The 15,225-nt window shown below is 39.7% G+C and overlaps 1 protein-coding gene across 15 annotated transcripts; it reads left to right on the top strand.

The window, feature by feature from the left end:
* Positions 1–3: 3 nt before the first annotated feature.
* extl2 (exostosin-like glycosyltransferase 2) lies at positions 4–15,074 on the top strand. 15 transcript variants are annotated; one of them, XM_012960923.3, is made up of 6 exons: positions 15–79; positions 3,816–3,913; positions 8,662–8,701; positions 10,600–11,009; positions 11,460–11,530; positions 14,252–15,074. In XM_012960923.3, the coding sequence occupies exons 3-6, from the start codon at positions 8,697–8,699 to the stop codon at positions 14,741–14,743; spliced, it is 978 nt and encodes a 325-aa protein (XP_012816377.1). In that variant the 5' UTR covers positions 15–79; positions 3,816–3,913; positions 8,662–8,696; the 3' UTR covers positions 14,744–15,074.
* Positions 15,075–15,225: the final 151 nt, after the last annotated feature.

The raw sequence follows: 15,225 nt of genomic DNA, 5'->3' as shown, positions 1-15,225 counted from the left end.
GTCGTTTCGTTGACACGCCCACACTGGAATCTGAGCGCTGACTGAGGCTTAGCTGATTTGGCGAAGGAAATCTTTCCAGGTTAAAAGATGGCGTTTCTAAATGTCACGGTAGCTAAGTTTAGAGGATGCACGTCTGTTGGTAGCAAATAATAGTAGATTTAATGCTGGTATATGTGATTGTCACAGCGAACAGGGTGGCTTGGATATTGTGTTATACTTTCATATACTCAGGTCTTTTTTAAAGTACAAATGGCCCCAGTGCCCATATATGTCAAAAGACTACCCTTGAGCAGGGGAACTTAAATATATTGTAGCAGGAAATAAAGAAATAGTCTGTACTTATCGAAATAGTCGTGTTGTATGCGGGCTACCCTAGACAAACAGTGATGCGACAGGTTAAAGCCTATTTAGCAACTTTTAATCACAAAATTAAGTTAAGAAGCAGTTATGTTAAATGCCATTTCTAGGGGATGCTTCAAGTTATAGCGGTTTCTATTGCTCCTTTATTATATACCAATATATTATATTGTCCCTGAGTATACTGTTGGGCAGTTTTAAGGCAGAAGTGGTTAGTGTTCTGCTCAGGTTTTACTAGATGGAAATAGACTGGAAGGGGAGCATAAGAACAAGGCAAAGACAGAGACTGACATAGACAGCAGCAGTAAAGCAAGTATGACAGATACAAGTCAGTGAAGAATGTCTAGAAAACAGAAGGGATCCCACAGTAAGGACTGTGACCCATAGAGCTACAGTTGTGTGGGTCTGTGGCTGGGGCAGGTTGGGGAAGGAGCAAGGGTTAGGGCAAAGGAAGCAATAAATCCATCCCTGCCCATAGGGAAACCTCCATTTCCCAGACTAATGTTGCCCATACATTGATATATTTTAATGGAGCTTCTTACCTGATAGATATCTGTCCAAAAATTAGGCAGGTTTGAAAATCCCATCAGGCAATGACCACACTGATACAATCCAATCGTTGGCCTATAGGTAGCCACTTCTGGCAAAGATGCACGGATCTTAATGTGTGTATGCCCATCTTAAAGGAGACATATCCTATAAAAATTATGAATGTACCAGGGAATTATACTCCTCTAGATATAGGATTGTGCTAAAAAATGTTGTGTTTCTGACTGATTTATTGAGAAATTCCCCCAAACCCCACTACCCCCGCCCATCTGTTCCATTTCCTGCTGGCTGAATTCTCTGGATGAGCTGGGGAGCTGGCGGCCCTCCGTACACTGCACTGTAGGATAGGAACCAATCAGCAGCTAGGCTGACCTGATTGGGAACTGAAGCCTGTCTGTGCTTGTGTGACTGCAGGGCTGTGATTGGCTCTCCCCCTCCTACTGTGCTTCTGGCAGGGACCGTTAGGACACGCCCACTCTCCATTTCAAACTCAGACAGAGTAGTGATAGGATCTATAGGGAGCTCCAATAAAGGGGCCATTGTTACAGATAGGGTTAATGTTTAGCCCAAAGGGAAACCAGCACCGTATATTATTCATAATTGCCTACAAAATTAGGGTTTTCCCATTTATGCAATATGTCTCCTTTAAGACAGTATATGGTAACTAGAAATTAAGGTAATTTTCGGTCTGAGTAAGGTTGCCATTACTCTAAATAAAATGGTATGAGCACTGTAAATACAATACTATGCAGTGAAGTACCATTTTTCATGGCAATGTAATGCTTGTGGTAGGGAACCCTGATCACTAAAAGTAGACCATACAAGAGTAAAGTCTGGCCAACTCTGATTTAGATACATTACAGTTGTGTATCTGTCCTGGCACTAGGAAATTAAACAAATCTATTGATTACGGTTCTTTGATGAATACTGATTGGTGAGAAAGGCTGACTCACAGATCAAGACCTTGGTGAAACAAGTGACATTCTTTGGGTGAAGACACACAGAGCTACTTAGTAGCAGCTACTTCTCATGGCTACTTAACACCAGAAAATACCCTGCCATAGACAATACTGAGAATAGCCTCTGCTAAAACACACATATTATCAGTAAATTACCAGCATTGTCTATTTCTGTAGCTGTGACAAGTAGCTGCTACTAGCTCAGTGTGTATTAACCCTTGCTGCCTACACTTGGTGCAATACAATTTTATTAGCTAATAAAAATAAGTATTTTTTTACATTTTCTCCCCCATTTATATATGCTTGTGAACAACTAAAAGGATTTACAGCACTTTCAGACTGAAAGGGGATTATAATTTGCTTAAAACCCTCATAGGAGTTTGTGAGTACCCACCTATACTGACTGTAATAAAGAATATCTTCTCTTTTTGGGGAAGGGGGCTGGCATATTCTGTGTTTATATAGCGCACTTATGTATGCAGCACTGTACATCAGTTGGTGGGTTTTACCAGATTTTCCCAGTGGTTTGTAGAAGACTGGAACTTGCCAGCATTTCCAGCAGGGACATTTTTAACAGCAGCAGAGATTCTAGTTCTAGCCCATCCTTGCATTAGATTTTTAACAGCTTTTATCTAATTTGAAAGTGTTATCTGTATTGTTCCTGTGATTTGTAGTGCAGTGTGTTTGCCTGGGGGAAAGTAATTTACTGCTGGAGCTGGTGCATTCTGGGAGGCAGGAAATATAATGGGGGAATAAGCAGCTCTCCGGCTTCTCTGAAAGCTACAGCCCCTTTTTTAATGTTTCCAACTTCCTGGGATGTTTCACTTGCTTTCCATCTGACTCCTCCTACTGTGTGGTCGGCAGGGCAGCTGCAGCCTGCAGGGTAAGGAAGTTTGTGCAAGCTACAGAGGCAACAACAAGCTCGTAACATGTCAGCGTACTGAAAAGTAAATGCGGTATGTGAGCCCAGGGCACATCTTGCTGGTTAGTACATACCACTAACTGAAGGAGAAGCTTTTTGTTCCTTTTAAAGCAGTTGTCAGTGTTATGTCTTTAAAAAGGTAATTTTCATTAAGGCATTGGAATTCTTTTTTAGGCAAAACCCAGGGTTCCTGCTGTTGCAGAACTGACACTTTCAGCTCTGCTGAGGAGGGATACTGGGAGTTGTACTGCTACAACAGCTGCAACACTTTTAAAGTTGTCTTTGTCTGCACTAGCTTACTGCAGGTATTATTCATTTTCAGTTAAGCAGGTTAAAGTCCTCTTAAGCATTGTCAGACACTTGTGAATGTGATCATTTATAGTAATATGGTTTTGTACATATGAGTATAATTGTGTGCTGCACTGCCCAAAGCTGTATGTAACAGTAGGTGACTATAGCTGGGATGGGGCATAAACAGGGCACGCAGAACTCCCTGGCTGATACACTGGGGGTCATTTATAACACTGGGCAAATTTGCATCTGGGTAGTAACTTATGGCAACCAATCAAAAGATTACTTTCAGTGTTCCACCTGCAGCTGGCTGGAAAAATCTAACCATTGGTTTACTGTCCAGTTGTGAATGTGCCCAGTGTTTATAATTGAACCCCACTAGTGTACTGATGTAAAATATTGTAAATGTTTGAACTGTGCTTTTCCTACTCTGTCAGTACAGCATACAATGAATGGCACAATTATGGCCGCCCCTCCATTTAGGATTCATTAGTATCCAGAGCTCTGGAGTGATACTGAAGTGCAGCAGTTATAGCATGAAAGGGGGATAGCAGTTACCTCTTAAATTCTGCCAGCTCTAAAGAGGGCTGTGAGAATGTCTGCATATACAAGCTGTTATAGGTACTGTATTTCTTTATGCTTCTGAAGATGTCATACTCTCCAACCTCACTTAAAAATGTTTATTTGAAAAGAGCAGCTTTGCAAGATGTAAATCACTAAATCATTATTTGGTACAGGTACAGGACCTGTTGTCCTGAACGCTCGGGACCAAGGGAATTCTGGATAAGGGGTCTTTCCGTAATTTGGATCTTCATATCTTAAAGGAGAAAGAAAGGTAAAAACTAAGTACGGTAAGCTTTATCAGAAAGGTCTATGTAAATACAGCCATAAGCACTCACAGAAAGGCTGCACTGAGTTCTCTGTCAAAAAATTCCTTGTGTCTGTAATTCCTGTGCAAGTGGACACGCAGCTCTCGGCTCTCTCCCCTCTCTTGCTCCCCCCTCCCTCAAGGATGCTAAGAACTCACACACACACACCCCCCCCCCCCCCCCTCTGTGTGGATCTGAGCCAATCAGCAGGAAGCTGAATCATAGTCTTACAAACTGAGTATGTACACTTGGGGATATATTTATCATGCTGTGTAAAAAGTGGAGTAAAACATTACTGGTGGTGTTGCTCATAGCAGCCAATCAGATGCTTTGCTTTGGTTTTCAAACTGTTGAAATCTAATTGCTGATTGGTTGCCCTGGGCAACATCACCGGTAATGGTTCACTCCACTTTTTACACAGCATGATAAATATACCCCCAAGTCTCGGTCTCGGTGCAGGAGCGAGGCATTATTGGAGCTTTCTTTACACAGCTCAGCGTTTTTTCTTCCTGTGTGGCTTCTGATCATCTGAACAGGTTAAATATGGGGAGACTTAAGGGCACTATTGAGAGAACTGAAGGTATGCCTGCAGCTTGAGATTAACTCTTTATTAGCCTTTCCTTCTCCTTTAAGTCTACTAAAAAAAGCAATAAAACATTAATTAAACCCAATAGGATTATTTTGCATCCAATAAGGATTAATTGTATCTTAGTTGGGGTCAAATACAATGCTCTGTTTTATTAATACAGAGAAAAAGGAAATCAGTTTTAAAAATCTGAATATTTGATTAAAATGGAGTCTGTGAGAGACCAACTTTCTGTAATTTGAATCTTTTTGGATAGCGGGTTTCCGGATAACAGATCCCAAGCCTGTACTTTTTTATAATTTTGTAATGTAATGTAATTTTCGAATTTTACATTGCACAGCATAGACAACAAGATTCTAATGGGAGATAATGGGGGAAAAAGAGAAAACTGTACAAAACTGTACAAAGCTGTGCTCTTTAATGTTGCAAACAACAGCAGGCGAAACAACATAGTCATTCCATATGTTGCTGGAACATCAGAAAAACTTAGGAGAATTTTCAACAAACATCGCATTCCTGTGTTTTTCAAACCCAGCAACACCCTGAGACAGAAGCTGGTGCACCCGAAAGACCCAACACCCAAGCACATGAAAAGTAATGTGGTCTATGCTGTCCAGTGTAGTGAAGAGTGCTCAGACTTATACATTGGGGAGACAAAACAACTTCTCTGTAAGAGAATGGCCCAACATAGGCGGGCAAACTCCTCAGGACAAGACTCAGCGGTCTATCTACACCTCAAAGAAAAAGGTCACTCTTTTGAGGACAGTAACGTGCATATTTTGGACCGAGAGGACAGATGGTTTGAAAGAGGTGTGAAAGAGGCCATTTATGCCAACCTGGAAAAACCATCCCTGAACAGAGGAGGGGGCCTGAGACACCGCTTGTCACCAACATACAATGGCGCGTTGACATCCTTACCCCGGCAGTTTCACAACAGTTCACACTTCCAGTCATGTACTTTGAAGGATTAACACCTTCATCAATGAGAATCTTGGTACCATTGTGATTGGATCATACCTTCTTACACCTGTCAGTTTCAGCTAACACCTAACTGAACAAGTTCAATGGAACCATTGTGATTGGATGTCTGTGACTCTACTACCATCAAGAGTTTAAATACCGGGGAATTCCCTACCAGTCATTTGAACTGAAGAAGCCACTCGGATGAGTGGTGAAACGTTTTCAAGAAAAACTCAGAAAAGTCCAGTTGTTTTAGACTTAATTCTACTAGATACTGTATATCATGACCTGGATGAATGAGAATCTTCATAGACATGTTGCAAAAATGAATGAATATGTCACTTCTGGGAGCACTGTCAAAGTACCTGTAGTACATTCCGAGGCAGAAGATGATAATGCCATAGCAGCATGTAAAATGAAATAGACAGAGAAAAGAAAAACTATGTAGTGAAGCAACATAAAGTAAAAGTCCAACAAAAGTTTAAATTCCTCTGCTTTATCCAGATTATGCTTTATCATAGTCCGCTTACTATTATGGATATGTCGTTTGTACAATGCCTTACGGAATTACACTCCCCATGCCAGTGTATTGCAGGGGGCCTGGTGCTGTTTACTGCGGATTTCTGATATCCCTTTGAATAAAGTGAAACATCCTACAACAATAGGTAATAGCTAGATCTGTCCCATTTCACTTCGGCAAAAAATGCGCGAATCTTTGAAAAGACTGAAATTTGTGTATCATTTTTTTTTGCACGTGATGGGGGCTGGGGTGTTCTGCAGTTAAAGTCATATATCTGATAATAGGGCAAAATGAAATCTCACATGCTTCAACATATTAATTCACTATCATTTTACATTCCGGCTTTCAATACTCACCCACTTTCCGCCTCAGTTACTAACCCTTACACTCAAACTCACTAGTCTCACAGTCTCTCACACAATATTATTGTTATGATGAACACATTATTATCAACTTTAACCTTTAAAGGAGACATATTGGATAAATGGGAAAAACCTTAATATTGTAGGCAATTATGAATAATATAAGGTGCTGGTTTCCCTTTGTGCTTAAAATTAATCCTATCTGTAAAAATGGCCCCTTTGTTGGAGCTCCCTATAGATCCTATCTCTTCTCTGACCATGTTTGAAATGAAGAGTGGGCGTGTCCTAACGGTCCCTGCCAGAAGCACAGTAGGAGGGGGAGAGCCAATCACAGCCCTGCACTCACTCAAGCAAAGACAGGTTCAGTTCCCTATCAGGTCAGCCTAGCTGCTGATTGGTTCCTAAACTACAGTGCAGTGTACTGAGAGCCGGCGGCCCCCCAGCTCATCCAGAGAATTCAGCCAGCAGGAAGTGGAACGGATGGGCAGGGCTAGTGGGGTTTTGGTGGAATTTCTCAATAAATCAGCCTGACACAACTTTTTTAAACACAATCCTTCTATATTTAGAGGAGTATAATTCACTGGTACATTCATCATTTTTATAGGATATGTCTCCTTTAAATCATCAATCGGAAAATAATGAAAAGTTTTGTTTATTTTCACCATAGACATTAATGGCCTCAAATGTGCACCTTCCATTCCACTGTGCTATGAATATTAAAGGCCTGTCTTTTAATCCATCATTAAAAGTAACCTGCATTTATGCAATTGTAGTGTTTGTGCACCCTTTGGTGCACAAACACAAATATACCTAATAACATTTTAGAAGAGTACATCCAAACACAGCTGGCATCTGTTTGTCTCCTGCATTGGCCACATTAACATTGTGCAATTATGTTGCAGATATTAAATATGTAAAAATAGTTTAACATGCTAAAATACATAGATCACATAGGACAGCATATTATATAAATACATATATATAAATATATATATATAGTACAGCCCAACACCGCCCACCATTTCCATTGCCATAACCTGGGTGCTTGAGCTGAATTACAATAAGCACTCACAGGATTTGTAATAAAGTGAAAAAGAGCTTTTATTTCCTTAATGCTTCAGTCCCCCACAGGGACCTTCATCAGGAAAATGAAAGTGTTGCAAATTTTTGAGTAGTTGAGTTGGTTACATTTAACCAACAAACACATGTACTACCAAGGAAAACCACTAGATGGCACAGATAGTCTGAATTTTGCAACAGCTGTACAGATACAAATAACTCACTTTTCATTATTTTTGCTACATTGTTATATGTGCTTAGGGCTATGTTAATAATCCTGAATATATTAACTTTTTATACAATGATGTAGTTTAAAACTATTGTGGAGTTATTTTCTCTGCTTTCTCAAAGTGTTTTTCTGCAAAGGGTGAAACAATAGGGGGAGAAGTCCCAGTAGTTGGGTAGTTTTTCAGTCTGCAAAGAGTGAAACAGTAGGGGGAGAAGTCCTGGTTGTTGCGTGGCTCAGGATCATAGAGGGACTTTTGAGTGGGGCAAACTGATATGCAGTTGCAATATATGTGTGCAAAACTCTGCGGAGTCAAAAAGAAGTCAGTCTTGTGTCATCCTTCAGGCCTGTGGCATACTGGGAAATTAATGGCTTTTTGCCCCCACAGAATTTCCAGTTATGTGGGCACCAAACTACTTACAATTGCCCTCCTCTGATCTAGATGGTAAGCTTGTGGACCCTGCCAGTGCAGGTTCCTTGTGATTACCATATAGGTCTGTGGAGGGGCAGAACACTGGTATTCACTGTGCGTGCCATTGCCTCAGTAGAGATAGACACAAATGTGTGAACCACATTCTAAAAAATACTTTTTTAAGGTATTTAAGGCAGTTCTTAGTACTGTCTATGGCAGGGTATTTTCTGGCATTCTGCTAATTGGCTCTGTGTGTCTTTGCCCGGTGAGGGCAGTGAGGTATTTTTAAGGCAGTTTAGTAGATGTGACAAGTAGCTACTACTAGTAGCTCCATGTGTCTTTACCCTTGGGGCTTGGATGATTTCTTGAACAAGCATAATTATCCAAAGCTGTTGTGATACTAAAATCTACAATTAGTATTGTGAGTTTGTGAGTGTATAGTTAAGTCAAAATAGGTTTATACGTGTGTGCTGGGTTCACTTGGAAGGGTTGAACTTGATGGACTTTAGTTTTTTTTTTCAACCCAACTAAACTATGAATTTCTTGTGACTTTGGGCCTGTAAATAAATATTGTTCTCTTTTCCAGCAGGGCCTCAATGACAGAGCTTCTCTCCTTAAAAGGATATGAGGTAAACACATTAAACTTATACACAAGACAAGGGTTCAGTTGCTTAAACTGGCAAAATAATGTATGCATTTCCTAAGCCCAAAAAAGTTGGTCTAACATTTCACCAATTGCTCTTCTGAGCACTTTTGCAATATGTTATAGCAAGGGGTCGTTCCGTAATTTGGATCTTCATATCTTAAGTCTACTAAAAAATCAATAAAACATTAATTAATACCAATAGGATTATTTTGCATCCGGTAAGGATGGATTATATCTTAGTTGTGATCAAATACAAAGTACTGTTTTATTTTTACAGAGAAAAGGGAAATCAATGTTAAAACTCTTAATTATTTGATTAAAATGGAGTCTATGGGAGACAGGCTTTCTGTAATTCGGAGCATTTTGGATATCGGGTTTCCGGATAAGGGATCCCTTACCTGTATTATAGTCTGAAGATGTGGCTTGTGTTAGTCATTTAACCCTCTCGTGGCAGCCCAGAACTGTTGTGTAAATAGCATTATATTAATAATGTACAGTGGATATCAAAAGTCTACACACCCCTGGTAAAATGTCAGGTTCCTGTGCTGTACAAAAATGAGACAAAGATAAATCATTTTAGAACTTTTTCCACCTTTAATGTGACCTATAAACTGTACCACTCAATTGAAAAACAAACTGAAATCCCTCTGATGCTTTGGAAGCTCTCTGGGGACCATGGCTTTTGCTGTGGGATGCGACTAAAAAAATGTCAGGAAAGACCAACTAGAGCAGCTGAACTTTATTTGGGGTTAATCAAAGGCACTTTAAATGATGGAAGGTGTATGCTGACTCCTATTTAACTTGATTTTGAATGTGATTGCTTAATTCTGAACACAGCTACATCCCCAGTTAGAAGAGCGTGTGCACACTTATGCAACCACATTATTTTAGTTTTTTTTGTTTTCTTCCCTCCACCTAAAAGATTTCAGTTTGTTTTTCAATTGAGTGGTACAGTTTATAGGTCCCATTAAAGGTGGAAAGTTCTGAAATGATTTATCTTCGTCTCATTTTTGTACAGCACAGGAACCTGACATTTTACCAGGGGTGTGTAGACTTTTGATATCCACTGTACATTATTAATATAATGCTATTTACACAACAGTTCTGGGCTGCCACCAGAGGGTTAAATGACTAACACAAGCCACATCTTCAGACTATAATACAGGTACAGGTAGAGTTTTTATATCCACTGTAAAACTGCAAATAACTGAAAAACAAAAGTGAAAATTAATATAAACATAAATTATGAAAGAGCACTCTGAGCTATTCTATGTACATTTTTGGGGGGTTTGATCTTTTAAATTATACTGTATGTTTGTTAGCATTTTTATCTATAGTGCTAAACACAATAGGGGCAGAATGACTGAGACCTAATAGATTCCTATCTTGGGCGCAGAGCCTGAGTTTTATCACATAGCACAACCGTATTGTTGAACTGTTAAAGGGCAACTCAAGACTTGATTCAATATTTTATAGTGATAGGTGCTGTGCCCCCTCTTATGGCCAGCAGTGCTATGCAACTCAACAGCACAGGGTGCAATGCACTGCAGGTACGTGGCCTCTCATATTTTGTACCGTGAGTCAGCCGTGTGCAGTTGTTACGTAGTTATGGGGTTAAAGGACAAGGAAGTGGTGCCATCCACAAGTGAATATAATTGCTAACCCTTGACCCCAGGTCAGTTCTCCTCTTCTTGGCTTAAAAAACACACCAGGCTGGGGAATATTTCTAACAGTATGGGTTTATGTTTTAGGCACTTATGGGTTTATGTTTTAAGCACAGTATTTTAAGTAGCGCTAACACTGAAATCACTAAACATTCTTCTGCAAATGCTATGTTGTTTTTTGCTCTACATAATTGGTATTTCTTTACACTGTGTGCAGGTGGTTGAGGAGGATAGTGAAGTTAAGGATGCTACGCATGTCCTGTGTTGTCCTAGTCCTCCTCCTTCTCTTTCTGGGGGCTCTGACTGCATTACTTCCTGCTACAAATGAAGATGCTGTGGTGGGTGTCCGGCGTGGGATACCCCTCTCTGCTGTGTCCCCCAAAGACGTCTTTACACTCATCATGCAGACCTATAACAGGACAGACCTACTGCTGAAGATGCTCAACCATTATCAAGCCATGCCAGGCCTTAGCCATGTGATAGTGGTATGGAATAATGTTGGCCAGGATACCCCTCAGGAGCTGTGGGAATCTTTTGGTCCTCATCCAGTACCTGTCACCTTCAAAAAACAGAAGGTCAATCTCATGAGGAATAGACTGCAGAGCTTCCCAGAGATTCAAACCCAGGGTCAGCACTACTTATTATTTCTTGCACTTAGAGTTCTGGACAAAAGTGATCCTGTAATGATGCCACCTGTACTGTGATAATGTTATTATGGATATTGGAGGTGATATTGTTGATAGTTTCCAATTATAAGTAGAACTAATGGAAACATAATACGTTAATCTATTATAAAAGACAGCAAAACAGCAGTGCCTAAACTTAGTGGGTGTGGTATGCCAGTTAAAATATAATTCCGTGTAATAAATACCTTGATAATCAATGATCTGCACGCGTCCATATTATATAGTATCAGCACAATAACATGAAGACGTCACTCTACATCATGCTGCTAAGTGTCTATGCATTGATAATTAACAATGCTTTTGTATGACCTACTACTTCACATTTGATTTGTCTAGATGCAATGCAATGTTTCACACACACATTTTGAATTCATGTTGTGCTTTCTTTCAGCTGTTTTAATGATGGATGATGACACCCTAGTCAGCGCTTATGATATTTCATTTGCCTTCTCTATCTGGCAGGTAATGTTTATTACTGCATGTGTGTGTGTACAGGTGTGTGTACATGTGTGAATATGTGTGCACTTACATACAACCTGTGACGGTTGCTGCATGGCCCTTTGTTTATTGGCAAATTCATTTTAGGCTTTGCTTTTTTTTCTGCCATGAACAGTGTTATATCCTTGTGATTTTGTATGTCCATTAAACATCAGCCATACTTTTAAATTGCAATAGGGTTGATATTATTCAGATATTATATTTCACTGCTTATGGTATTTAGGTTTAATTATTCTACACTGAAGTACTTTTTACTTCAACTATGATTTTGTGTTTAAATATTTTATAGAGATGTGGGCAATTTAATGCCTGTGCTTTTTCGTATTGCATGTTTTAATTTAATATAATACTTTTGCTTATACAAGTCTAAAATATCTACAGTGGACATCTGACAAGCCACCCTTGCCAACACCTTCACTGTAATGCACAACCCCAAGCTGGCCATACACACGAACCAGGGGATTTCAATAGATTAAAGTACCAAAAATAAGTGCTTAAAAATAATTTTTTAAAAATAGGTTTTATTTAGAGTTTTGTGGTAAAAGCCACAGGAAAGGGATGGGGTTTACATAGTCATAGGTCTTACACAAGAGTGATGAAATTGAAGCTAGCAGGTGAAAATATAGTCTACTGCTCAGTTACTTGGGAGATGGTTCAAAGGAAAGGGGGTTCGAGTGTGGGAAACTGTACCATGAAAGCCTGTCCAAACTGCATATAACAAAATAATGGGATATTCCATTGCACAGATTACAATATTTTAACATTTCACAAAATGCTGACTTATTTGTATAAAAATAGATATTTGCTTTTAAAAGGCATGTGGCTGTTTCATCTGTGTGCTTTTAGCAGTGAGATATTGCTGCAACTGTATATGTTCTTTATTGATAAGGAGTTCAAGTAAGAGCATATTTTAAATGTCTGAGCTACCAATCAAGTGCCCACTATCAAAATGCTTGATGACGTGCATTTGGCAAAAGAACAAAAACAGTATGTTAAAGGAAAAGTAAAAATGTAAGGTGTTGTCTGCACTGTGTTTTATATACCTAGTGAATCAGGTTGTATTACTGTATACTGTTTATATCTTTAGTGCAAAGCACTTTTTAAGGGTGTGACCAGTGTCGGACTGGCCTACAGGGATACCAGGAAAACTCCCGGTGAGCCAGGTGTCAGTGGGCCCCCTTGCTTCTAACTATTTAACCTATTTCATGTTCATTCTCTATTTCTGTATGAGAACAAGGAAGCTTGATTTGAGTTTGAAGGAGGAAAGGTAGAATTAGTTATGAGAGTGGGCCCATAGTCCAGAGTTTTCTGGTGGGCCCCTGCTACCTCAGTCCGACACTGGGTGTGACTATACCATCAACTATGATTTTGTGCTGAAATATTTTTTAGATTTGTGGCCAATGTAATGCCTGTGCTTTTTCTTATTGCATGTTTTAATTTCATATAATACTTTTGCTTAATCTAAAATATCTACGGTAAGAGCAGAAAAGTGTATACTTTGATACTTATGATAATTGTGTAAATGGCAGGTGTATACCTATAAAAACAAATTGCTTAAGTTTATCTTAAATTAAAGGAGAAGGGAAGGCTAAGTCACTTGGGGGTGCCAAAATGTTAGGATGCGCTTCCTCCTTCCTTACAGGCATGCGCGCACACGCGAAAACGGAAGGAGGAAGTGCTGCAACTACCCCGGGCTGGTGCTGTTCTCTCCTAACAGGGGCACCAGCCTGGGGTAAAAGGTAGGTGATTTAAGTCACTTGGGGGTGCCTAACATTTTGGCACCCCCAAGTGACTTAGCCTTTCCATGTCCTTTAATTTAAAGGCCAGCTAAAGCCCTCTAGGTTTTACTCATGCTGAATGGTTGCTGTACACTGCAAACAGTAAAGCAGCCTTTTTTTTTGAGGAAAACCTGGCTCCCCTCCTTGCCTTGGTTCACTTTATTAGGAAGTGGGTGCATCTCATAAAAAAGACTTGTATAGGATTTCTATACCCAACACACATGGAAGTTTTCCTATGACATTTTCAAGGGTGTAAATATAGCATGCTAGAACTGCGAGGGAAGTAATTAAACTAAAAATTACTGTTTTTAAAGTGGCAAATTAAAGGGGGCAAAATGCAGGTGGAGAGAAGGTGAGTATGCACCTCATGTGCCCTCTGCCTTAAACTTATTTTTATCTTAAAGCCCTCTAAAACTAACAATTTTTATTTTCAACCAAGTCTGCAAGTAATCATCTGGCACGTATGTTGCTGCAGAACTATATCTTTAATTTATCCTAACTCTCTCTGTTGGCACTGGGGCTGTAAGGTTGCCAAGCCCTGACACAGCTTACATTTCTGCACTGGTTTTGTACATATATACATCCTTATGTGCATTGCTTACGTGTCATAGGAATTTTCGTTTTCTATTTTTACATTTTGGTTAACATTTATAGTGCAGCTGACTAGCACCTGTGCACTCTCATTGTTGGTGTCCTGTTGCTTACATCCCATAATCCCACTGCCCCGTGTCATCATAAAGAATTGCATTTTACCCTGTCAGCACCTAATGAGCGGACAGAATGAACTGTATAATATTGCTAGGGTAATTCTAAAAGATGGACTTAATCAAACTATGTATGTAGAGGAGAAGCATATGCCAAATCATCTATACTTATTCATTATTGTCTTTCTAATGTTCTTTTTCAGCAATTTCCCGATCGCATTGTAGGATTTGTGCCCCGGAAGCATGTGTCCTCCCCCTCTGGTATTTATAGCTACGGTAGCTTTGAATTAAAGGCACCACATACAGAAACTGGAGATATGTACTCTATGATACTCATTGGAGCTGCCTTTTTTCACTCGGACTATCTGCGTCTCTTTGAGCAGCTGCCTGCCTCCGTCCATAACATGATAGATCAAACACAGAACTGTGATGATATCGCTATGAATTTTATGGTGGCCAATCACTTGGGGAAAGCCTCTGGTGTACTTGTCAAACCCACAGATATGAGGAATCTGGAAAAAGAAGCAGGAAGTGGGTATACAGGCATGTGGCACCGAGCTGAACATCTCCTGCAGAGATCCTTTTGTCTGAACAAGCTGGCCGAGATTTACAGCACAATGCCCTTGAAATATTCCAGCATTATGATCTCACAGTTTGGCTTCCCCAACTATGCCAACCACAAATCTAAGATATAATGTGTAATATTCAAAACATTATTGCTCCCATGTGGGTCTTACAATTTTTGGACTTTTTGGGATCAAAATATACTAATACAGAGACTTGTACAAACCTGAACTCTTATTGGTTTACTCAGATAGAGATCAAATGTGTTGAGCTGTTTTAGGAGGATTCTTGCTTTTTGTTTTTGTGTGTTCAGTAAGATCAAGAAATAGAATGTTAATTTTTGGGATTTTGCTTGTTTCCTAAGTTCTCTTGGTGCAAAAATCAGTTTTTTAGGGATAGCTAAACAACACTGCAAGACTCTCTTCCAGTTAACTAAAACAAATAAAACGTTTTTATTTCAAAGGGCTGCTATGCGCTTACATTTCCCAAGGAATTATGGTTTTTATGGTATCTATGTGTGCAGATGTGCAGGGGTGTTAAGCAGTGTTTGGTCAATAAGGGGCAGTGTTGTACCAGCTGGGTTTCAGTACTCGCTTGCTATCTCTCTATAGCA

The sequence above is a fragment of the Xenopus tropicalis genome, chromosome 4, assembly GCF_000004195.4.
Source record: "Xenopus tropicalis strain Nigerian chromosome 4, UCB_Xtro_10.0, whole genome shotgun sequence".
Classification (NCBI taxonomy): domain Eukaryota; kingdom Metazoa; phylum Chordata; class Amphibia; order Anura; family Pipidae; genus Xenopus; species Xenopus tropicalis.
This window is presented reverse-complemented; position numbering and strand designations above follow the sequence as displayed.